This window comes from Phycodurus eques, chromosome 19, assembly GCF_024500275.1.
Source record: "Phycodurus eques isolate BA_2022a chromosome 19, UOR_Pequ_1.1, whole genome shotgun sequence".
NCBI lineage: Eukaryota > Metazoa > Chordata > Actinopteri > Syngnathiformes > Syngnathidae > Phycodurus > Phycodurus eques.
In genome coordinates this window covers 16,139,424-16,164,750 of record NC_084543.1, presented here as the reverse complement: position 1 = coordinate 16,164,750, position 25,327 = coordinate 16,139,424, and the positions used below count along the sequence as shown (strand labels likewise).

At 41.8% G+C, this 25,327-nt stretch overlaps 1 protein-coding gene across 4 annotated transcripts in view; it reads left to right on the top strand.

The window, feature by feature from the left end:
* mbtd1 (mbt domain containing 1) overlaps window positions 1-25,327 on the top strand; it is a 192,051-nt gene that overhangs the window by 153,548 nt on the left and 13,176 nt on the right. For all 4 annotated transcript variants that reach the window (XM_061705439.1, XM_061705436.1, XM_061705438.1 and 1 more), the window contains 2 exons: window positions 4,466-4,700; window positions 16,516-16,587. In XM_061705439.1, the coding sequence (XP_061561423.1) occupies window positions 4,466-4,700; window positions 16,516-16,587 (307 nt within the window). The remainder of the gene's footprint in view (window positions 1-4,465; window positions 4,701-16,515; window positions 16,588-25,327) is intronic.

The window sequence follows — 25,327 nt, the reverse complement described above, 5'->3', positions numbered from 1 at the left end:
TCCATACTTTGGCCTTTCCAACACTTTGGTATAGATTGATCTTGGTCTCATCAGTCCATAAAACTTTGTTCCAAAACCTTTGTGGCTCATCTCTGTACTTTACAAAATCTAATCTGGCCTTAAGATTCTTTTTGCTAATGAGTGGTTTGCATCTTGTGGTATGGTCAGTATATTTGTTGTCTCGAAGTCTTCGAACTGTGGATTGTGATACCTTCACCCCTGCCCTGTGGAGGTTGGCAGTGAAGACACGGACTGTTGTCTTTGGGTGTTTCTTCATAGTTCTCACAATGATTCTGTCATCAACTGCTGTTGATACCCTTGGCCGACCTGTTTGATGTCTGTTGCTTAGTACACCTTTCTTTTTCAGGACATTCCAAATTGTTGTATTGGCAATGCCCAATGTTTGTCCAATAGCTCTGATCGATTCTCTCAGCCTCAAAATGGTTTGCTTTTCTCCCATAGACAGCTCTCTGGTCTTCATGTTTTCTTAACAGCAAATGCAGTTTTCACAGGTTAAACCCAAAGCCAAACACAAGCACTATCTAATGTTTAAGCAATCACCTAAAATGCAACACCTGAGCAAGCAGAACATGTTTAACATTCTTTTTTTTTTTACTTGCTCTTATTGTGAAATGCAGCCCTACTTTTATTTTGTAAACGAGAGAACATTGCACAGTTGTGCTCATATGTTTGATTAACAGTGGAGAATTTGTAAGATGTGTACAATTCTTTATTATGCTCGAATGACATTACATCAGTGGCATAAAAAAACATAGATACTATCGTTTATCTTGAACGTTATTGAGAAAATATATTGTTCTAAAAAAATTGCTATCGTGGAAGGCCTAAACACAGTATATTGACAGAGCAATGGATACCACAAAAGTAATTGTACAAACAGTATAAAAGATTAGAGATTAAAGAGTAACAACTGTAATAAAAAATCTGCAATATAGCGAGACCGTGAAGCAAGAACCACGATGTAGCGGAGGATTACTGTATCTTTATTCCGTGGTGATAAATTGTCGGGACACATTGTTCCCATGACATGTGCATTCCAGGACTCACATGCTCTCAAGTGTAAAATGATCTATGATAGTCTAATGTATTATGTGTTTGCCTTTGTTTTCCGTGATTGCTTCTGTCAGTGACCCTCTCGCTTGCTGTACTGAGCGCACGGGTGACCCGAAGACTGAACATGCATGACAGGACTGAAACGCAGCTACAGTCTTCAACAGCCTACTTGTGTGGCTCTCATCGTTCACGTTTTCAAAAACGTAAACATAAAGTGTATGTTTACGTTTCAGTGTATGGCGTTCTTATTTTTATTTTATTTTTTATAAAGAGAAGTTCTAAGACACGATGCCGAAATATTAAATCACTATTGTGCATGTTACTCAGCAGGTTGTTTCTTCTTGGTTCTAGGTTTCAGTTCAAAAGAGTGAGTGAGTTTGATGACGTAACCAAATTTTCTTAGCTGGGCCGTGATAGGTTGAGAGAGACTGAGGGTGGATCTTCCTTGCTTATCATGGCTCTCTAATAGTATCATATACAACAGCAAACCGGCAAAGAGAGAAATGAGGTGAGCCCTCATGCCTCTGCAGCCTCCCGCAGAATGCCTTCCGGGCAGCGCAGATTTTTTTACACCTACAAAGCTACACCTACCTGGCTGTCAGGTTCATGGAACTATCAGGTAAAATGAAAGGCAGTGGAATCTGCTTCTACTTTAACAAAGGTTGAGATTAGGATGTCCCAGTGCACTGCAGCCCCAACTTGAAGACACTGTTCATGAGGTGCTAGCCACACTACCCGCCTTTCAGAATTTCCTCCTTTACCCGAGTTGGTGTTTTAACATTCCAGCTAATGTGAATTCCTTGCTGTAAACTTTGACCAGGGATCTTGACTGGATCAAAACCAACCACTCGCTTGTTTTTCTTCGGGACTCCAAGAGTCATTCAGTTCATCTATGAATTTCCAAAATATAAGTACCATGGAAAACAACTTTCTGGATTACTGCTACAGTACCCTGAAAGATGGATGTCAGTCTCCCCCACTCACTATTTAATCCACTTTATTCCATTATACAGGCATAAACTCAAATCTGCACAGCCTTTGGTTAAAGCAGTGAAGTGGATCAATGATGCAAAGCTGCACTATTATAGGATTGTTTGAACTGCACAGGTTGTGTTTGAAACCTTAATTGTCAGTTTGAGTTTACAGACATGCTGCTTCAGTTTTTGTTCAGATTAGAAATAAAACGGTCTGCGCCTTCAATAACAACAAGCCGTGGTTTCCTGAAAACTGCCCCAACTCTGCCAAGTTGAGAAGGATGGCAACAGGATTGGGGGCTGAGTCTTGTACAAGCGGCCTAGAAACCAACTGACAGAGGAAATAAAATCACCAGGAAAAACTATACAGATTAAATGAAGAACCATTTTTCTGATGACTGTGTCATCACCCATCCCCTAAGTGGCCTGGCTGATGGACTGAATATTGGAACGGCAAGGTCATTTCCTTTGTTTTTGTTTTATAATGAATACATTTTGGTTTCAGATCAAAAGATGAATCTGAGACAAAAGTTAATAATTCCCCTTTTATTTCATGGTATTTACATCTAGATGTGTTGAACAACTCAAGACAGAACACCTTTTGATTGAAACCACCCACTTTTCAAGTGAGCAGAAGTATTGGCAACAGACATACTTAAATTAAAATGACTCATATTTAATATTTGGTGGCATAACCCTTCCTTCCAATAACTGCATCAAGCCTGCTACCCATTGATTTCACCAGACTGTTCATTCTTCATTCACTCATTCATTTCTTGTTTGTTTCTGAACTTGTGTGTTTTGGATCATGAGAAGATCCTTTCTTTCTCCATACTTTGGCCTTTCCAGGACTTTGGTAGAGGTTGATCTTGGTCTCATCAGTCCATAAAACCTTGTTCCAAAACCTTTGTGGCTCATCTCTGTACTTTACAAAATCTAATCTGGCCTTACGATTCTTTTTGCTAATGAGTGTTTTGCATTTTGTGGTATGGCCAGTATATTTGTTCTCTCGAAGTCTTCGAACTGTGGATTGTGATACCTTCACCCCTGGCCTGTGGAGGTTGGCAGTGAAGACACTGACTGTTGTCTTTGGGTGTTTCTTCATAGTTCTCACAATGATTCTGTCATCAACTGCTGTTGATACCTTTGGCCGACCTGTTTGATGTCTGTTGCTCAGTACACCTTTCTTTTTCAGGACGTTCCAAATTGTTGTACTGGCAATGCCCAATGTTTGTCCAATAGCTCTGATCGATTCTCCCTCTTCGCTCAGCTTCAAAATGGTTTGCTTTTCTCCCATAGACAGCTCTCTGGTCTTCATGTTTTCTTAACAGCAAATGCAGTTTTCACAGGTTAAACCCAAAGCCAAACACAAGCACTATCTAATGTTTAAGCAATCACCTAAAATGCAACACCTGAGCAAGCAGAAACACCCATCAGTCACATATTCCAATACTTTTGCTCACTTGAAAAGTGGGTGTCTTCCAACAAAAGGTGCTCTGTCCTGAGTTGTTTAACACCTGTAGATGTAAATACCATAAAATAAAAGCTGTAATTCAGAATTTGTCTCATTTTCATCTTTTGATCTGGAACAAAAACAAAGGAATTGACCTTGCCATTCTAATACCTTTGGAGGGGACTGTATGTGGAGATGTCTGTATGGAAGTTGGCTTGTATAGCGCCAGCGGAGATATCTGTCGACCTATTTTTGAAGTCGACTTATCCGATTGAGTCCTTTTTTTTTCTCCCCACAGGCCTAGTCCTGATAGTTTCTGTCCATACTGCCTAAAGGTCTGTGTTGATCAGTCTTTCTCAGATCTTTGCAAGTACCCCCAACGCCCGCAGAGGTGCGTGGCCCGTTCATCGCTTCTTGCAGCTTTAATTAATTAACATGTGTGACATATTTGTTTAGTGGTGTGCTGTGAGTTTTTTTTTTCTTTCTATTAAAAAGTCTGTGCTTTTGGCTCAATAAAATTTGGGAAACCGCTTTAAATTATGGCAAGCGCACACTGACTAGTATTTCATGAGTTTGAATGTGATTGTTCAATTTTCTACACAGCCACATTTCCCAGTTGTGAGTGTGTGCCCTTGTGCAACCCAATTATTTTTTCATTTCTTACTTTTGCCTTAAAAGAGGTACAAGATATACAAGTTGCAAATTATGTCAATCATCTGTAAAGGGGGAAAGTTCTGAAATGTATTAATCTTTTTACAGCACCACACAGGTTGTATTTAAAATACAGTATATCCACTGTATGGACATGTCTTAAGATATTTACGTGGAATTGTTTTTTCCTATTGTAATTTTGAATTGTCCCTGTTTGGTTATGTAATGGAAAGTCATTGCAAGTCTAAAGTGTGTATGCATGTGCTGTAGCTCATACAATTATTGTTTTTCACTATTCTTGCTGCCTTGATAGGAAGTTCCCAATCATGGTTTCCAACGAGGCATGAAGCTGGAAGCTGTTGACCTGATGGAGCCACGTCTGGTGTGTGTTGCTACAGTGACAAGAATTGTACATCGGCTATTAAGGATCCACTTTGATGGCTGGGAAGATGAATATGACCAGTGGGTTGACTGTGAGTCACCTGATCTCTATCCTGTGGGTTGGTGTCAGCTGACGGGATATCAACTCCAACCCCCTGCATCCCAGAGTAAGAGTGTGTTTCACTATAACTACACTAAAGCAGAAATGTAACTGATCTCTTGCCATACAATATAGGATATTGGATTTTATGCTTGTATGGCAGTAAAAAAGTTGCCCTAAAAACTGTTTGTTTTATTATGGCACCAGTTTGACACTACAAAGGATTGTTACAATTCTATTCGATCTATGCACCCCTTTGACATCTGATTCCCTTTTTCTCAGAACTGTTAAATGTTACGGAAGGTCCATATTTTGTTACAGAAAACACTGAACGCTGACTCGTTACGGCCGTGACACTGATTGTTCCGGATATTGGGGAAAAAATATCAAGCATCCGACATTAACGGCCAGTACGCCGATGTGTCCGGCCACCGTGACTAAAATTTCATCAATGAATTTGATGAAATTTTGAAAGTTTTTTTACAAAGCACTTTCAATTAAAGTTCGGTACAAATAAGTGAAATGAAGTACAGTTACAGTACCAACAACTAAAAAACATTTAATAAGACAAAGTAAAACAATTGAAACAGAAACACGGCATTTAAACAGGACACCATATATACATTAAAATGCGAGTAAAAAGCTAGGTCTTTAATTTTGCTTTAGAAATTTCAACTGAGCAGGTTTGCCTGACCTCAAGTGGAAGAGTGTTGCATAAGTAAAAGCAGCAACTTAACCTCCACTCTGACGTGGACAAGGAGCCAGTGAAGGGAGGCCAATACAGGGGTGATTTGGTCATACCTCAAAGTCCACCTTAAAACCCAAGCTGCCGCATTCTGGACCTGCTGCTGACCTCTAACTTTTATTGGACAAGCCAGATAAAAGAACATGGCAATAGTCAAGCCTAGATGACACAAAAGCATGAATTAGGGTCTCTGCATCATTCACTGAGAGGATTGGTCTGATCCTTTCAATTTTGTGTCGATGGAAAAAGTATTAGCTCCTTTACATGCAACTCAAATGAAAGAGTCTGGTCAACGAGTACACCAAAATTCTTTACCCAATCAATAACACAGTCATCAAGAGACAAGGAGAAGTTGTTAAAATGATGACTCTTTTAACGCTCCAATAGTGATCATTTCGGTCTTAGATGGATTTATAAGTAAAAAGTAGCGAGGCACACTGCATGTTTGTCAGAAGCCGACCCTTTCCCTGTAAAACTGGCATGTACAGTGGGTACGGAAAGTATTCAGGCCCCCTTAGATTCTTCACTCTGTTATACTGCAGCCATTTGCTCAAATAATTTTTTCCCTAATTAATGTACACACAGCACCCCATATTGAGAAAAAAAAAAAAAAAGTCACGTGGGACAAAGGTCTTATTTGTTAAGTTCAAGCATTTGGAAGAGACATCTTGACTTTCGGCTCCTCACCTTGTTGGGTTGTGTCATCCAACAAATCGGAAAGATTGTTTGTAATTGCGTATTTAAATCCAGTGTGTGGTATGACATTGTGATCTGCAGTGAAAGCAACTATCAGGTGGAGGAACAGTTAGAAAGATGGATGCATGCACTGGAAAGCAGAGGAATGAAGATTAGCCAAAGTAAGACAGAATATATGTGCATGAATGAGAGGGGTGGAGGCTACAGGGAGAAGAGATAGCAAGGGTGGAGGACTTTAAATACTTGGAGTCAACCATCCAGAGTCATGGTGAGTGTGGTCAGGAAGTGAAGAAATGGGTCCAAGCAGGTTAGAACGGGTGGAGCAAGGTGTCAGGTGTGTTATGTGACAGAAGAGTCTCTGCTAGGATGGGGCAAAGTTTATAAAACAGTGGTGAGGCCAGCCATGATGTACAGATTAGAGACACTGGCACTGAAGAGACAACAGGAAGCAGAGCTGGCGGAAATGAAGATGTTGAGGTTTGCTCTCGGAGTGACCAGGTTGGATAAAATTCGAAATGAGCTCATCAGCGGGACAGCCAAGGTTCGATGTTTTGGAGACAAAGTTAGAGAGAGCAGACTTCGATGGTTTGGACATGTCCAGAGGAGAAATAGTGAGTATATTGGTAGAAGGATGATGAGGATGGAGCTGCCAGGCAAGAGAGCTAGAGGAAGGCCAAAGAGAAGGTTGATGGATGTCGTGAGGGAAGACATGAGGACAGTTGGTGTTCGAGAGGAGGCTGCAGGAGATAGGCTTACAAGGAAAAGGATGACGCGCTGTGGCGACCCCTAAAGGGACAAGCCGATAGGAAAAGTAGAAGTGTGTGTGCGGCACCCTGTTTGTCACAATACTCTGAATTGTCTGAATAGGAAGTTCTGTTAGTCAAATGTGAGGCCTTAAGGGGTTATTATCCCTGGCAGTGGCATAAGGATGTGGGACAATAAAAGAAGAGGACGATAAGGAAAACGAAGAAGAAAGATAAACAGATAAACAAATATTGAAGCCAGAATTTAACGATTACGATTATAGAGTAATGATTATGTTGTGTAGTTGAACGGTATGCTAATTATTTTTTTCCTATTACATAATATACTGCAATAACTGTCCCGCGGTAATGTTCTTGACAAAATTTGGAAAATATGGAAAGTCGGACAAATTGTTCTGGAAGTTAATTTCTATAGGTTGGAAGCTCTGTTTTCTTATTGACCCACTATGTGACAAAATATTTAAACTAGCTAGCGGCAAACTGCTGCAATGGGGCACAGTATTTCTGCTGTGTGAAAGAAAATTATGGTGTTTGATGCATGGATTATGCAATGTTGAATATTTTGTATTTATAATTATTCACTTTTTATTGTGTTGTTGTTGGCTGTTTACATTTGTAGTGTTGTTTACATTATTTTTGGGCATGTGAAGGTCATTTCAGTTGTTCTGTAAATAGGGTCGCTTGATCATACAAATGACAAAAAGTAAAACAAAACAAAAAATTAGTGACAAAAATCTGAGTTGGTTATTTTAGCCTGTTGTGTAAATCCATCTGTTTTGTTTTACAACATAGTTGACATTGATGTGTTCTATTGGATTTTTTTAAAATCTGAATTAACATCTAAATAACTTGTCTTCCTCGCACACACCCACTTGTTCCATTTTCTTGCAAGGCTGATGAATAAACAATTTAAAAAGATATCACCATTTCTAATCAGTATTTTTTCCCCCACAATTTAAAACAGAAGGTCGTTGCAAAATTATTCTTCAGATGGTCTATCCACCTTGTCCCTGGCACATTCATGTAGAAAAGATTATGGGCGCGACTTCCTGTGAGACACTGGAAGTAGCAGTGAGCCATTTGTGGCTATCTGTTTTGGTTCCCCAGAGTGGATTATTTGGATGTATATGTTTTGCTTTTCTAAATGATTATCAGCCCCTATAGCATTTAAAAATCTCCTTGCGGACCTCGGCAACTTGTTGCTCTGTTCGTGATTGTACTACCAACCAAACGTTGAATCGGTGGCTAAAGAGCGCAATGTTTTGAACATGCACCCCAGCCGGACAAAAAGAGAGTTGTTTTGAGAATCAGTACAGTTTCCACCATTTAGCTGGGAATGAGGAATCCAGAATGATGTGATGTGACTGAAAAACCTTTTGAAAAAACCACTTATGGCGTTGTACGTGAGCTCATTTCATTTTGTGGACAAAAAGCCCACAGAGGAACACATGCATCCTACTTACTGGTTGGATTATGAGTGAGCTGTCACTATCGTATCTTTTTAGAATCAATTATCCTATGGATATTTCGTTGAGTAATCCCATCCCTCCCCCAACAAATTCATCATCATCATGTTTTATGTGGATGTAGGCTTTGTCAAATGAAATGTCCCACTCCAGGTGCTCAAATGGGATCCAAATAATCAGCTTGCAGGTCTGCAGGTGCATCATTTTCAGCTGGACCGGGATGATTATGTGTAAAGTACAGCTGATAGTTTATTTTAAAATTAATGTGCGTCACACTTTTCAGCTCAGATTCTAGTGCCTGCATTCCTCTTTCTCTGTACATCAGTGCATGATGTCCCTGTATGACTGCGTTCTCCAACTGAATCGAAAACACTATATATACAGAGTATATGTTGATGTTGAAACTAACCAAGGCTCTATGATGAGGCACTTTAAGGGTTTGGCTTGGCTCTATGTCTGCTTTAAGGTAAATAAGACTGTCCCACGTATTTTAACAAAACACGACCAACCTTATTACTGTGTAGGGAGTAATATGCCTCTTAGCCGTCTGAAGTGACAGAAAGTACTTCAAAATGCTTTGTACATTTTAGGTTTACTTTTTAATGTCATCCTCACACCCCGCTACATTAGTAGGAAGCAGGATTTTCTTTTTTAAGCTGCGACAACTGTTCCCACATGGTTTAAGTCTATAACGCTCATAGAAAGTGGACTAGCGCGAACAGTTAGAATGTAAACAAAATGCCAGTCGGTTCAAACAAGAAGTCGCGGCCATAACTCTAGCCAAGGCTCATGGAAGCTAGGAATACGGTTGATAAAACGCCGTTAAATAGGTCTGGTGCAGCCACAGCCTTGTTGGGCCCACTGCAAGGTATGGAAGTGGACATACTTGGAAATTAGTCGATTCATGGATCAAAAACCCTGTTGTGAATTTTTCCATTCAGCTCCTTATTAGAGAACAGCAAATTGTGCAAAAATTACTGAAACAATGAACAGTTGGACATGTGTATTCAAAAGTTTAGAGAAGGTCAAATTAAGTTAACCTGTAAAGTTTATATATAGTGCTTTAGGTTCATCTAGAAATTTCACCCAAAAGCAGAATATCCTTAACTATATGTGATTTACACATATGCACTTATGTACTATAAGTACCTACGTACTAAGGGTTGAACTGACTAGCCGACACATCGACTTTGCCACTCCACAATGATAGGTTAAGGTTCACTAATCACCAATCATGTTTTGGACACGGACGCCTTGCTGAATTCAAAAGGTGGTGGGTTCGCGCAGCGATGCTTCAAGTGAGTTGAAATATTTTACTAAAAATGAGACCGGCAGCAACAGTCACTTGCAAAATATGCAAGTCTGCCCTTAAATGTAACGAGCATAAGTGCAACGTACGCCGATCTAAAATGGAGTCCACAATTGTTAGCTGACGAGCAGCCTTAAATCCTCACATCACCTGTCAGCAAATTCACCAAACGCCCTCCTGTAGCAGGAAAAAGACAGACAATATACTGTAGTGTCTGCTTACACAATAAATAATACATAACACACAATCCTCTTCTTATGCTCGCTGGCCCCAACCCCCGATTTGCTCAAAGACACCCTCATGGTTTAAAAGACAGTTGCATCTCATAAAAACTGTTGGGAAAATACATATACAGTGGGTACGGAAAGTATTCAGACTCCCTTAAATATTTCACTCTTTGTTATATTCCAGCCATTTGCTAAAATTATTTATTTTTTCTCATTATTGTACACACAGCACTCCATATGTAGAGAAAAACAGAATTGTTGAAATTTATGCAGGTTTATTAAAAAAGAAAAACTGAAATATCACACCGCCATAAGTATTCAGACCCTTTGCTCAGTATTTAGTAGAAGCACCATTTTGAGCTAATACAGCCATGAGTCTTTTTGGGAATGATGCAAAAGTTTTTCACACCTGGATCTGGGGATCCTCTGCCATTCCTCTTTGCAGATTTTCTTCAGTTGTGTCAGGTTGGATGGTGAACATTGGTGGACAGCCATTTTCAGGGTCTCTCCAGAGATGCTCAATTGGGTTTAAATCAGGGCTCTGGCATTAATGAGGAAAAAAAGTTAACTTAAATGATTTTGACAAATGGCTGCAATATAACAAGAGTTAATAATTTAAGGGGGTCTGAATACCCACTGTACATTAGCTGCCTGTTCATGGCAGGAAAGAGTTAAATTGTGAAGCAGACAGACTCGCGCAACGTGTTTACGTCAACACGAGTAAAAGTGTTGGAAGCGGAGCGTACGTGTTTTGATTCAAGGAGCATGAAATAAATGGCCACTATGCGGTAGTTAAACACAACAAAAGAAGGAGAAGATGGCCACAACGTCAGACAAGACAAATTAGAGAAAAGACAAAATTACGCACGTGTGGGATCATTTCAGACTGAGCAGAAAGACGAACACTGGTGACATCTCTCAAGCAAGACACACAATGCGATGTAAAAGTCAAGATGAACATCGCGCAAATCAGTAAGTTTAACGTTAATGCAACTAACTAGCATAATGTTTGCCCTGCAGAGGGCTAATATTTCTATTAATTACCATCAAATTTGTCCAGTTTATTTTGATGGTGATAAGTAGAGTATGTGTGCGACTATAACATGACTTCATTCTGTGTGCTTGCCTTTTAAGGAACAGTTTTAAGCACTGTGAGACACATGGCCAATGTACGAGCATCGTATCTGCAAGTGGCTACATTTTGAGTCCAATACTGTCTGTGCAAAAAAATTATTGCGAGTGGCAAATGTTGTCAAAAAATGTATTCAGGTAATATTTGTTTCCTATCGGTGTTTTCATTTTCATTTTAGTTTAGTTAGTCTGGTCTATGCTCTTAAATGCACAGCCAGTATATCCGTTATATCAGGGTCCGTTTTATCCCACCCGGTCGGTATCTCCTTCAAGCTTGTGTTCTCTACCAGAGAGCTGGGGATTTGAGGGTTCTGCGCAGGATTTTAGCTGTTTCCAGTATTGTCCTCTGGATGGAGACGTCTGATGTTATTCCTGGTATCTGCTAGAGTAGGGGTGGGCAATTAATTTTTACAAGTGCCCACATGAGAAACCAGAATTGTGTCAGAGGGCCACACCAGTGATAACTTGAACTTAATTCTCAACTTTGTCCCATTGTAAAATCCACAAATATTCAATATTTTGAATAGCTGGTACTGGTGATTGGAATAAAAATATTCTGTAAATATTTATATAAATAGGCTATGTGAAATTGTGGTGTATATGTCAAAGAACAAAATACTGCTATACTGCTAATACTGCAATCATCACATCATTGCAATTTATTTTTAACTTGTTAATCTCCATAAACACTGAAACTTGTAATTGTTTTCACTTCATTTTACCTCTTCAGTGAGAATAATCCAGTCTGTTTTGGGCTTGAACAAGGGTGTTGAAAATCTGGCTGAATATTTGAGGTGGCTATGCGAAGGACAGCTGAGAGGTGGTCATCAGTGATCACTGAGAATGTCTGTTCACATGTAAATTGATCCAAAGAGGACTAGAATCTTCTGAGCATGCCTTTTCAGGTGTGGAAAGTTCTCCTCTTTGAGGGAAGAGTAAAAATCCAGCAGTGAGACTGACCTGAAGCGCTCTGCCAGAAGTGTCCGGATGCAGGTCGATGAGTTCCACCTGAACATCACTCGGTGCATTATCCACACTGCAGTTGAAGGGAGAAGAAAACGTGCATTTCAGTCTCAACTGTTTTGAAATCTTGAAATCGCCTTGAAAACTCTCCATGCAGTGCTTCTAACATGGATGAGAACTTGTGGAGGTGATCAGCTGATCTTCCTTTAGTGTTGGCAAGTGGGTGAGAATGTTGTTCTCCACTTGGCTTGAGAGAAGCTGCAACTTTCTCATGAAAGTGCACTGTACATTTCATGTACAAAAAGGCCATTGCAATGCAGTTTGACATTTAGTTCATTTGACAGTGCACTCACATCCACAAGAAATCCAAGGTCTGCCACCCAGTCTTCATGTGAAAGCTGTGGGATGTCATGTCCTTTATTCACACAGAAATCCTGAATCTGGTCTCTCAGGTCCCAGACACTTTTCGGTACTTTGCCTTGGCTGAGCCACCTGATGGCACAGTGATAGGTTATGTCACCATGTTCTGTCTCATTTTCCTCCAAAAGTGCAACAAACTGTCTGTGATTTAATGCTCTCACTATGATGAAATTAACTATTCTAGTTACAGCATCAACAACAAGGTTAATTTTTAACACTGATTTACACAACACTTCCTGATGTACAATGTAGGGTTCATTTAACAGAATGATTTCATCATTTCTGTTACTTTATCCTGCATTCTCTTCAAAAGTCCAACATTTTCCCCAGTCAGATTTGGACAATCGTCCGTTGTCACACCTGCCAGCTTGTCCCATTCAGTCCGAACTTGTCAAAACATGCAGTTACCTCTGTGAACAAGTCACTCCCTGTGGTGGTCCCTTTCATTGATTGCATGGCTGCTAGCTCCTCCGTGATTTGAGAGTCTGGAGTTATCCCACGTAAGAAGATGAGCAGCTGGGTAGTGTCACGTACATCGCAGCTCTCATCCAACGCCAGAGAAAAATAGTCCAAGTTGGCCACTCTGTTCTTCAGCTGAAGTTCCAAGTTTCCAGCGATGTCCTCAACCCGCCATGTTACAGTGCGTCGGGAGAGTGCCGCGTTCTCAAACGCTCCCCTTTTCTCCTGGCATAACAGCGCAACAGAGTCCAATAAGCACTCCTTAATAAACTCTCCGTCAGAAAACGCCCTACTTTTTTGGGCAACTTTGTGAGAAATGACATAACTTGTCCTGACGGCTGCATCTCTGTGTGCAATGTTTTGTAAAAAAAATCCTTGTTGGCTTTGCAGTTTTGTTAGCAACGCATCAGACTCCCTTGCACGCTCTTCATCAGACAGATTTCTGTATTTATCCTCATGTTTGGTCATGTAGTGGCCATTCAAATTGTAGTCTTTTAACACAGCGACCTGTGTATCACAAATTAAGCACACGGCTTTACCTTTGACTTCTGTAAAGAAGTACTTTGGCAGTCCATGTCATGAAAACACGGCATTCGTTATCAACTTTTCTTTTCTTGCCGTGAGCTGACATCTTGAGGGTAACCTAGCTAGCATCACTTGTTGCTGTTTACCTAAACTAACGGCTCACACTCGCACGTGCGTCCATACGGAAGTAAATACGAACGTAACGCTTTTCAAAATAAAAGCAACACAGTTGTATTGCATGCACGGCATACATATTTTTTTCAATTTATTTTCTAATTTATGATTGACCTCACGCGGGCCGGACAGGGTCAGCCATCAGGCCGGATGTGGCCTGTGGGCCGTAGAATGCCCAGGTCTGTGCTAGAGCCATCCTCCCAGCTTACAGTTTACTGCCCCAAGTGCCGCGATCATTACGGGGACCACTCTTGCCTTCACCATCCACATTTTCTCTAGTTCTTCGTTCAGTCCTTGGAATTTCTCCAGCTTTTTGTGTTCCTTTTTCCAAACATTGCTATCACTCGGGATTGCTACATCTATGACCATTGCTTGCTTCTGATGTTTATCCGCCACCACTACTTTGTCAGTCTGGATCTGGAAGTCCCATAGGATCTTGGCCAGGTTATTCTCAACCACCTTGGGTGGCGTCTGCCAGGTTGATTCTGGGACCTCCGATCCATATTTGGTACAGCTGTTCCGGTACACTATTCCTGCTACCTGGTTATGCCGCTCCATGTATCCCTTGCCCGTCAGCATCTTACACCTTGCTGTGATGTGCTGCACTGCCTCTGGGGCTTCTTTGCACAGCCTGCATCAGGGGCTCTTGTCTGATGTGGTAGACCCCGGCCTCTATTGATCTTGTGTTTAGGGCATGTTCTTGTGCTGCCGTGATTAGTGCCTCTGTGCTATCTTTCAGTCCAGCCTTTTCCAGCCACTGGTATGTTTTATCTATGTCAGCCACTTCTTCAATTTGTTGGTGGTACATGCCATGCAGGGGCTTGTCTTTCCATGACAGCCTGTCTGACTCCTTCTCCTTACTGGACTTCTGTTGTGTGAGGTATTCATTTTGTAGTTTGTCCCTGGGGCTATCTTCTTGATGTATTCTTAGAGACCTGTTGTTTCCTTCTGGACAGTGCTTGTGACCCCTCTCTTTCCGCTTTGTGTTCAGCCTCAGGATGCGGGACTTAGGGTGGAACTCTCCATGCATTGTAAGGAGCTTTCTTGTCTTGATGTCAGTGCCCTTGCTCCTTCCGTTTGTTCATCTTGCAACCAAGCATCTCTAGGATAACCGATACGGCTGCATATATCAGCCGTTTGGTTTCGGTGATGTTCTTGTTAGGGATGCTGAGAAGTACTGTGTTGATGTCATCCAGTAGGGATTCTGATCGTACCTCTTTAGCCTTGGCAAGCAGGAGGTAGCTGAAGGCTTCATGATCTTCTCTCTCAGGTCAATTGCTCTTGGATGGAGCTCTTCTGTTTATGGAGCTTGGAAACAAATCTTGATGTTGGGGTTGATGGTGAAATCACCCCCACAAGGACCTTGTGTCCTGAGTCCCCCTTGCCATAGCATCTTTGTACTGTATTGGGGGAAGTCAACGTTTGAATAGCTGCAAAAAATATATGAAGGTTTTGGAGTGTCCTCATCAAAGTCTGGGCTTGAATCCAATTTAAATCATGTGGCCTGACCTTAAAAAAGTCGTTAATGCTTGAAAACCCTCCATCCATCCATTTTCTGTACCATCTATCCTCACTCGGGTCGCGGGCGTGCTGGAGCCTATCCCAGCTGACTCCGGGCAAGAGGTGGGGTACACCCTGAACTGGTCGCCAACCAATTGCAGGGCACATAGACAAACAGCTATTCGTGCTCACATTCACACCGACGGGCAATTTGGAGTCTTCAATTAACCAACCATGCATGTTTTTGGGATGTGGGAGGAAGCCAGAGTATCTGGAGAAAAGCCATGCAGGCACGGGGAGAACATGCAAACGCCACTCAGGCAAGGCTGGATTTGGTCAGAACTCTGAGGCAGATGTGCAGACCAGTCATCCACCGTGCCACCCATTAATATTGTCGCTGCATAAAAATTCTTGCAGCATTTGCACCTTTGCAAACATTCACAACTGCAAATAAGTATTTTTGTCAAGTTTATCTTGTTTTATTTTATCTTATTTCTTGTTCAATTTATTTTCCACAAGTCTTGAGACTTATTGGGCTAATCTGAGCCCTTGGGTATCACATTTTGTACCATATCATGTGTAAATTTATGTTGATATGACGAGGTCCTTGAGTCCTTAAAGGAAGAATGTCAGTGGTTCTTGCAATTTTTGATTTTTCTGTGTACGGTCCTTGGTAGAAAAGGGCTACATGGCAACTTGTGCTTTTTGTGAAATATGCCCAAATTAAAGAGGTAGGTCTCATGTTTAATGGGTGTGTGATGTGTGTGCAGGAAGAAGGACAAAAATACAGAACAGACGAATTAAATTACTACATAATTTATCAAACAAAAGGAATACCACATAGTAACATTACTGTGAAGTAGACTTGAAAAACTCAGGACTAGGCACAACAGGAGATTGGGCATAGACTGAAAATCAAAAGGAAGAGCAATCACGACAGACAAGGAAGTAAGAATTTCAAAAGCATATAGTTTGAAACAAATTCTTGTTGCAGGCCGTATTGTAGTTATGCTTTCCATCAGAGGGCCGTTATGACTGTGGCTCGCAAATACACAACTAATTGATGGAAAACTAGTTTCTAAATCAAAAGTCAAGGATAATAATTAGTTCGTGTTGTTCAATAACTGTAAAAAGGGTTTTATGAACAAAAAATGCTACAATATCTCATTATTTATTACATATCCATCCATCCATCATATGACAATGTTACATTTTGGTTACCTGTTTTAGCAAGAATCATGGAAGTTGACACACGTGATTTGCTTTCGCAGGCCACATAAAATGATGTGTGGAGTCAGATCAGGCCCCCAGGCCTTGAGTTTGACACCTGTGGTATATACCCAAACTTGAGGGAAGCCCATCTCATCTGCAGCCATGCACATGAGAGAACACAAAGTCACAGAAAACACAAAGGAAACAAACCAAAACCCCACCAAAACAAAAGCTTGATCGAAGCTCATTTGAGAGAGTGATTCAAAATTTTTACATACGATCTTCTTTCAGGTACCAGAGAAATGTCTCAGTCCCTCCCCAAGCAGAAGAAAAAGGCCCAGCAGTATAAAGGCCAAAAGAAAAGTGAGTAATCCTTCTTCGATAAACATTTTCTCTCACTCGTTTGCATCTTTTTCTTCTGCTTTGTATGCTTAGGTTTGGGTCATGTTTTAGGCAGAGGTGGGAAGTACTTGTTTGTCGTTACTATACGGAAGTAAGTTTTTCAGGTATCTGTACTTGAGTATTATATTTTTCTGGTGAGTTTTTACTCTTTCCCCCTTTTAAACACAATTATGTTCACGTTGTACTCCTTACATTTGAAAAATGAGCTTGTTAATTGTAAAAGCTTCTAACGTGACGCGACATAAAAGCAGAACGCCAAAAAACCTGAAGTAAAGCGAGTCAAGTGCATTGATCATAGATAACGTAGATACGACACTTCCCCTTGTTGCCGCATGCCCACGGCAACGCTAAGCTAGTGGGGGCAAAGTGTCGGCGCATTCCATGTAGCTATGCTAGTGGGCACATGGTCGGAAAATAACAAGGATGCCTGCACATTCTGCGTACGGTTGCACACACCTCATAAACTCACAACAAGGGAATTCCGAACTGGGAATAACTGGGAATAACTGTTCATACGTAAGAATATTTTTTGGCCCCTTCCCCCCCCCAAAAGTGCCTGCAATGAATGAACTACATTAGTTTTGTAAGACGTCTGCCGAAGTCTGGCTCACTGGCAGTAAATTGTCATGTTTGAGCATGAACATATAATATCTCAAACACATTTGCTCACTGTCAAAACGTCTTCTTTTCCTTTCTGCTTGTCAACCTTGTTGAAGTCTGGCTCACTGGCAGTAAATTGTCATGTTCGAGCATGAACATATAATATCTCAAACACATTTGCTCACTGTCAAAACTTCTTCTTTTCCTTTCTGCTTGTCCCATTATGCGTGTCATCCTTTTCCATGTAAGTCTTTCTCCTGCATATTCCTCTCTAACACCAACTGCCTTCATGTCTTCCCTCACGACATCATCAACCTTCTTTGCTCTTCCTCTATCCAACCTGCTCACTCCTAGAGACCTCCAGCTCTGCTTCCTGTTGTCTCTTCAGTGCCACTGTCTCTAATCAGTACATCGTGGCTGGCCTCACCACTGTCTTATAAACTTTGGCCTTCATCCTAGCAGAGACTCTTCTGTCACACAACACACCTGAAACCTTCTGCCACCCGTTCCAACCTAATTGGACCCGTTTCTTCACTTCCTTACCACACTCACCATTGCTCTGGACTTTTGACTGTTTAAAGTCCTCCGCCCTTGCTATCTCTTCTCCCTATAGCCTCACTCTTCCCCCTCCACCCCTCTCATTCATGCACATATATTCTGTCTTACTTAGACTAATCTTCATCCTTTCCAGTGCATGCCTTTCTAATTGTTCATCCACCTGCTCCCAGCTTTTACTGCAGATCACAATGTCGTCTGCAAACATCATGTTCCATGGGAATTCAAGTCTAACCTCATCTGTAAGCCTATCTATCACCACTACAAACAGGAACGGGCTCAGGCTGATCCCTGATGCAGTCCCACCTCCACCTTAAATTCCTCTGTCACACCTACAGCACACCTCATCACTGTTCTGCTGCCTCATACATGTCCTTTATTATTCTAACATACTTCTCTGCCACTCCAGACCTCTGCATGCAGCAGTTCCTCTCTGGGTACTCTGTCATACAACCCCAGTTCCAATGAAGTTGGGACGTTGTGTTAAACATGAATAAAAACAGAATACAATGATTTGCAAATCATTTTCAACCTATATTTAATTGAATACACTACAAAGACAAGATATTTAATGTTCAAACTGATAAACTTTATTGTTTTTAGCAAATAATTATTAACTTTGTATTTTATGGCTGCAACACGTTCTAAAAAAGCTGGGTCATGTTTACCAGTGTTACATCACCTTTTCTTTTAACAACATTCAATAAACATTTGGGAACTGAGGAAACTAATTGTTGAAGCTTTGTAGGTGGAATTATTTCCCATTCTTGCTTGATTTACAGCTTCAGCTGTTCAACAGTCCGGGGTCTCCATTTTCAATGGGAGACAGGTCTGCATGCAGGCAAGCCAGTCTAGTACCCGCACTCTTTTACTACGAAGCCATGCTGTTGTAACACGTGCAGAGTGCGGTTTGGCATTGTCTTTCTGAAATAAGCAGAGGCGTCCATGAAAAAGACGTTGCTTGGATGGCAGCATATATTTCTCCAAAACCTGTATGTACCTTTCAGCATTAATGGTGCCTTCACAGATGTGTAAGTTACCCATGCCATTGGCACTAACACAGCCCCATACCATCACAGATGCTGGCTTTTGAACTTTGCGTCCATAACAGTCCGGAGATGGTTCTTTTCCTCTTTGGCCCGGAGGACACATCGTCCACAATTTCCAAAAACAATTTGAAATGTGGACGCGTCGGACCACAGAACACTTTTCCACTTAGCATCAGTGCATCCTAGATGAGCTCGGGCCCAGAGAAGCCGGCGGCGTTTCTGGGTGTTGTTGATAAATCGCCTTTGCTTTGCATAGTAGAGTTTCAAATTCCACTTACGGATATAGCGCCAAACTGTATTTACTGACATTGGTTTTTTTAAGTGTTCCTGAGCCCATGTGGTGATATCCTTTACACATTGATTTCGGTTTTTGATGCAGTGCCGCCTGAGGGATCGAAGGTCACAGGCATTCAATGTTGATTTTCGGCCCTGCCGCTTACATGCAGTGATTTCTCCAGATTCTCTGAACGTTTTAATGATATTATGGACCGTAGATTATGAAATCCCTAAATTCCTTGCAATTGTACGTTGAGGAACATTGTCCCTAAACTGTTCGACTATTTTCTCACGCACTTGTTCACAAAGAAGCGAACCTCGCCACATCTTTGCATGTGAATGACTGAGCAATTCAGGGAAGCTCCTTTTTATACCCAATCATGCCACCCACCTGTTTCCAATTAGCCTGTTCACCTGTGGGATGTTCCAAACAGGTGTTTGATGAGCATTCCTCAACTTTTTCAGTCTTTTTGCCACCTTTTTTGGAACATGTTGCAACCATAAAATTCCAAGTTAATGATTATTTACTAAAAACTGTAAAGTTTATCTGTTATAACATTAAATATCTTGTCTTTGTAGTGTATTCAATTAAATATAGGTTGAACATGATTTGCAAACCATTGTATTCTGTTTTTATTTGTTTAATACAACGTCCCAACTTCACTGGAATTGGGGTTGTACATTTTCTCTAGATCTACAAAGACACTTCTGACCTTCTGTGTACTTTTCCATTAACATCCTCAAGGCAAATAATTAATCTATGGTACCCTTTCTTGGCATAAAACCATACTGTTGCTCGCAAATACATCTGTCCTGAGTCTAGCCTCCACTACTCTTTCCCATAACTTGTGTGGCTCAACAACTTTATTCCTCTATAGTTCCCACAGCTCTGCACATCACCCTTGTTCTTAATAATGGGCACCAGCACACTTGGACCTTTCCTCAGGCATCTTCTTGCCTGCTAGAATTTTTTTTTTTCACTTTTTGCCTATGAACCCACTTTCACCACTGTCAAAACAAAACAGTAAAAGAAACCAAACTGAAAAGAGCCATAATCAGGTCATTTCCGGCTAATTTCAGTCATCCCCCAACACCCTCTGTTTGGCAGTGCCAGAAAAATGTTGGGCAACGGGTACTTGGGCAAAATGTTTTTATTTTTTTTACAATTGTGCAAAAAGATGCAGAGTCCTCTAGCACTTAGAGCAGTTTGAATGACTAATATAGCAATAGTCCGGTGCAATGACCATTGTGCAAAGGGTGCCGGGACTTCAAGGAATGTATCCAGTTTAAAGTGACTAGTAGTGCGATAATATGGGACAATGTTGAGTGTGCAAATGTTGCAGATACTCCTCAGTCAGTGTGCAAGTGGTGCAGATGCTACTCTGGTATGAGTGGCCAGTATTGGTCAACAACATATATGCAAATAGTGCAGCGTGGCGAGACTACTACAGTGAGTGCACGAGTAATATATAATTGGCCCGACAGAAATGTGACAACAAACTCAAGACAAAAAAATTGGCAGCATGTTGCAATGCAATTGTAGGTTAGCTGTTTAAGAAGTTGATTGCAAGAGGGAAGAAGATGTTGGAATGTCTGCTAGTTCTAGTTTGCATTGATCAGTAGCGCCTACTTTAGGGAAGGAGCTGGAAGAGCTGGTGACCGGGAAGTGGAGGGTCCGAGTGGATTTTGCACGCTCTGGTCTAAGTTGTGGCAGCGTGCAAGTCCTCAAGGGTGGGTAGCGGGGTACCGACAATCTTTTCAGCAGTTTTGATTGTCCGTTGCAGTCGGAGTTTGTCCTTTTTTGTAGCAGCACCAAACCAGACTGTGATGAAAGAACACAGGACTGACTCGATGACCGCTGTCTAGAACTGCCTCAGCAGCTCCTGTGCCAAGCCGTGCTTTCTCAGAAGCCGCAGGAAGTACATCCTCTACTGGGCCTTTTTGAGGACCGAGTTGATGTTGATCGCCCACTTCAGGTCCTGAGAGACTGTAATTCCCAGGAACTTGAAGGTCTCGACGGTTGACACAAGCCAACTGGACAATGTGAGGGGCAGCTGTGGCGAAGGATGCCTTCTGAAGTCCACGATCATCTCTAGTCTTGAGCGTGTTCAGCTCACGGTTGTGTCGGCCGCACCACAGCTCCAGCCGCTCCACTTCCTGTCGATATGCAGACTCGTCACCGTCCTTGATGAGGCCGATGACAGTGGTGTCATCTGCAAACTTCAGGAGTTTGACAGCTGGGTGCGTTGAGGTGCAGTCATTCGTGTAGAGCGAGAAGAGCAGCAGAGAGAGGACACAAACTTGGGGCGCCCCAGTGCTGATGCTGCGTGTGGATGAGGTGGTCTCCCCCAGCCTCACCTCCTGTGTCCTGCCCGTCAGGAAGCTGTAAATCCACTGGCAGATGGCAAGTGAGACGCTGAGCTGGAGAAGCTTGGAGGAAAGGAGATCAGGGATGATGGTGTTGAACGCTGAGCTGAAGTCCACGAACAGGATCCTTGCGTAGGTCCCTGCACTGTTGAGGTGTTCTAGAATGACATGCAGTCCCATGTTGACTGCATCATCCGCAGACCTGTTTGCTCGGTAGGCAAACTGCAGGGTGTCTAGCAGGGTACCTGTGACGCTCTTGAGGTGGTCCAGCACGAGACGTTCAAAGGAATTCATGACCACAGATGTCAAGGCGACAGGCCTATAGTCATTTAGACCTGAGATTGTAGGTTTCTTGGGGACTGGAATGATGGTGGAGCGTTTGAAACAGGATGGTACTTCGCACAGTTCCAGAGATCTATTGAAAGTCTATGTGAAGAATGGAGCGAGCATGAGTATTCAGACCCTTTGCTTTGACACTCATATATTTAACTCTGGTGCTGTCCATTTCTTCTGATCATCCTTGAGATGGTTCTACACCTTCATTGGAGTCCAGCAGTGTTTGATTATACTGATTGGACTTGATAAGGAAAGCCACACACCTGTCTGGGACAGCCAGAACCCTTCCTAGAGCTGGCCGTCCGGCCAAACTGAGCAATTGGGGGAGAAGAGCCTTGGTGAAAGAGGTAAAGAAGAACCCAAAGATCACTTTGGCTGAGTTCCAGAGATGCAGTCAGGAGATGGGAGAAAGTTCTAGAAATTCAACCATCATTGCAGCCCTCCACCAGTTGGGGTTTTATGGCCTGACGAAAGCTTCTCCTCAGTGCAAGACACATGAAAGCCTGCATGGAGTTTGCTAAAAAAAAAAAATTAAAAAAATTAAAAATAAATTTTAAAAAACACCTGAAGGACTCCAAGATGGTGAGAAATAAGATTCTCTGTCCTGATGAGCCCAAGATAGAACCTTTTGACCTTAACTCTAAGCGGTATGTGTGGAGAGAAGCATGGTGGTGGCAGCATCATGCTGTGGGGGGTGTTTTTCAGCTGCAGGGACAGGACAACTGGTTGTAATCGAAGGAAAGATTAATGCGGCCAAGTACAGAGATATCCTGTACGAAAACCTTCTCCAGAGTGCTCATTACCTCAGACTGGGCTGAAGGTTCACCTTCCAACAAGACATCGACCCTAAGCACACAGCTAAAATAACAAAGGAGTGGCTTCAGAACAACTCTGACTGTTCTTGAATGGCCCAGCCAGAACCCTGACTTAAACCCAATTGAGCATCTCTGGAAAGACCTGAAAATTCTCCTGAGAGAACTGGAGGATCTGCAAGGAGGAATGGCAGAGGATCCCCAAATCCAGGTGTGAAAAACTTGTTGCATCATTCCAAAAAAGACTCATGGCTGTATTGGCTCAAAAGGGTGCTTCTAATAAATACGGAGCAACGGTCTGAATACTTATGGCTGTGTGATATTTTAGTTTTTCCTTTTTAATAAATATTCAAAAATGTCAAGAAGTCCGTTTTTCTCTGTCAATATGGGGTGCTGTGTGTACATTGAGGAAAACAATAACTTAAATGATTTTAGCAAATGGCTGGAATATAACAAAGAGTGAAAAGTTTAAGGAGATCTGAATACTTTCCATACCCACTGTAAGTCCATTAATATTTAGAAGAGCTTTCTTTTGCTGCAATAACAGGCTGTAGACACCCCCTATAGCCACAGGCAAGTCCCTGAAGTCTGCCAGGTGGTATTTTGGACCATCACTCCATACAAAACGCCTCCAGCTCATTCAGGTTTCTTGGCTTCCGTGCATCGACAGCCTGGTTCAAATCAATCCATACGTTTTCAATGATGTTAAGGTCTGGGGACTGGGATGGCCATTCCAGAACATTGTACTTGTGCCTCTGCATGAATTCCTTGGTGGATTTTGAACAGTGCTTAGGATCATTGTCCTGCTGAAAAATCCAACCACGGCGTAGCTTCAACTTTGTGAAAGACATTTGTCTCAAAGAACATTTGTCTCTAGAATCTGCTGATACTGAGAGGAATTCAAGCGGCCATCCACTTTAACAAGCTTTCTAGTACCTGTGCTAGCCACGCAACCCCACAACATGATGGACCCTCCACCAAATTTCACCATAGGCAATAGGTTCTTCTCATGGAATTCAAGTGTGTTTTTTTCGCCATTCCTACCTCCTCTTGTTTTGACCAAATAACATGATCTTAGTTTCATCTAACCACAGTATTTTTTTCCAAAATGCTTCTGGCTTGTCCAGATGTGCTCTTGCATACCCCATGTGACTCTTTTTGTGACAAACACTCAGGAAAGGCTGTTTGCGCATCACCCTTCCAATGAGCTTTTCCTGGTGCAAAGTACGCTTGACTGTGGAGCGATGAACAACTACATCATCAGCAGTCAGATGTGACCATTCTAAGCATCCTTCATCTGTGCCTTTCCTGCATTTGTTTCGGCCTACCACATCTTTCCTTGACAAGGACTGTTCTGTAGCCTTCCATTTCTGCACAACATTTCTGACTGTGGAGACAGAGTCCAAACCTTTCAGATAACTTCTTGTACAATTTAATTCATAACAATGAATTATCTTTTTTTAGGTCAGTGGAGAGTTGTTTAGAGGCCCCCGTGTTGCCACTATTTCAGAAAGAATCAAGGACAAGCACAGTCAGCAACTACCTGTGTTATATACTTTTTAATAATTGGTTTCACCTGTCTTTGAAACTGACCATCTAACGAGCTAAGTCAAAGCAAATTTGTGTTGCAGCCTGTCAGCTATAAATACCTACAGGTCTGGAAATGAATGTGAATAAAAAGGTTCCCAAACTTCTGCCCATCCCATTTTTTTTACATTGTATTTTATTATAATGAAACTATGTAATGCTACTCCTAAGAGTTTCGGTCTGGAAAACGGGCAAATTTCTACATCTCTTTCGGAAAACATTTTTGCTGTTATATATATATATGTATATATATATATGTGTATATATGTATATGTGTGTATATATATATATATATATATATATATATATATATATATATATATATATAAAATGAGAGCCAAATATCATGAAATCGCAGAGGGGTGTCCAAACTTTTGCATACCACTGTAAATGCCTGTTAAGACCACTGGTGGCCTTCCCTGGGCACAAAACTGGAAAAGAAATCAAGGACTTATTCTACAGGATTGCATCTGACTGATGTAGAAATCATTCGGCTGAAATCATCATCATCTTTTCCTTTCGGCTTGTCCCGTTTGGAGTCTCCACAGCGTGCCGTCCTTTTCCGTGTAAGCCAATCTCCTGCATGCTCCTCTCTGACACCAACTGCCCTCATGTCTGTCCTTACGACATCCATCAACCTGCTGTTTGGTCTCTCTGTCTGGCCAACCTGTATAGATCCTTTTCTCTTTCTTTAGTGTCCAACCTGGCATACATGTAATCATATGCCTCGTTTGGCTTTTGCCACCTCTACCTTTGTCCTATATCACATCTCAATGTATTCCTTTCTCCTCTCAGGGTCCCATTTCTTCTTAGCTAATCTCTTTCCTTGTATGATTTCCTGTACTTAGAGGTTCCACCACTAAGTCTCCTTCTCTCCATTCCTCCCAGAAGATACACCAAGTACTCTCCTGCCTGTCTCTCTGATCACCTTGGCTGTCGTGGTCCAGTCTTCTGGAAGGTCCTCCTGTCCACTGAGAGCCTGTCTCAGCTCTTCCTGAAAAGCCGCACAACATTCTTCCTTTCTCAGCTGCCACCACATGGTTCTCTGCTCTGCCTTTGTCTTCTTAATCTTCCTCCCCACCACCAGTCATCTTACACACCACCATCCTATAATGTCTA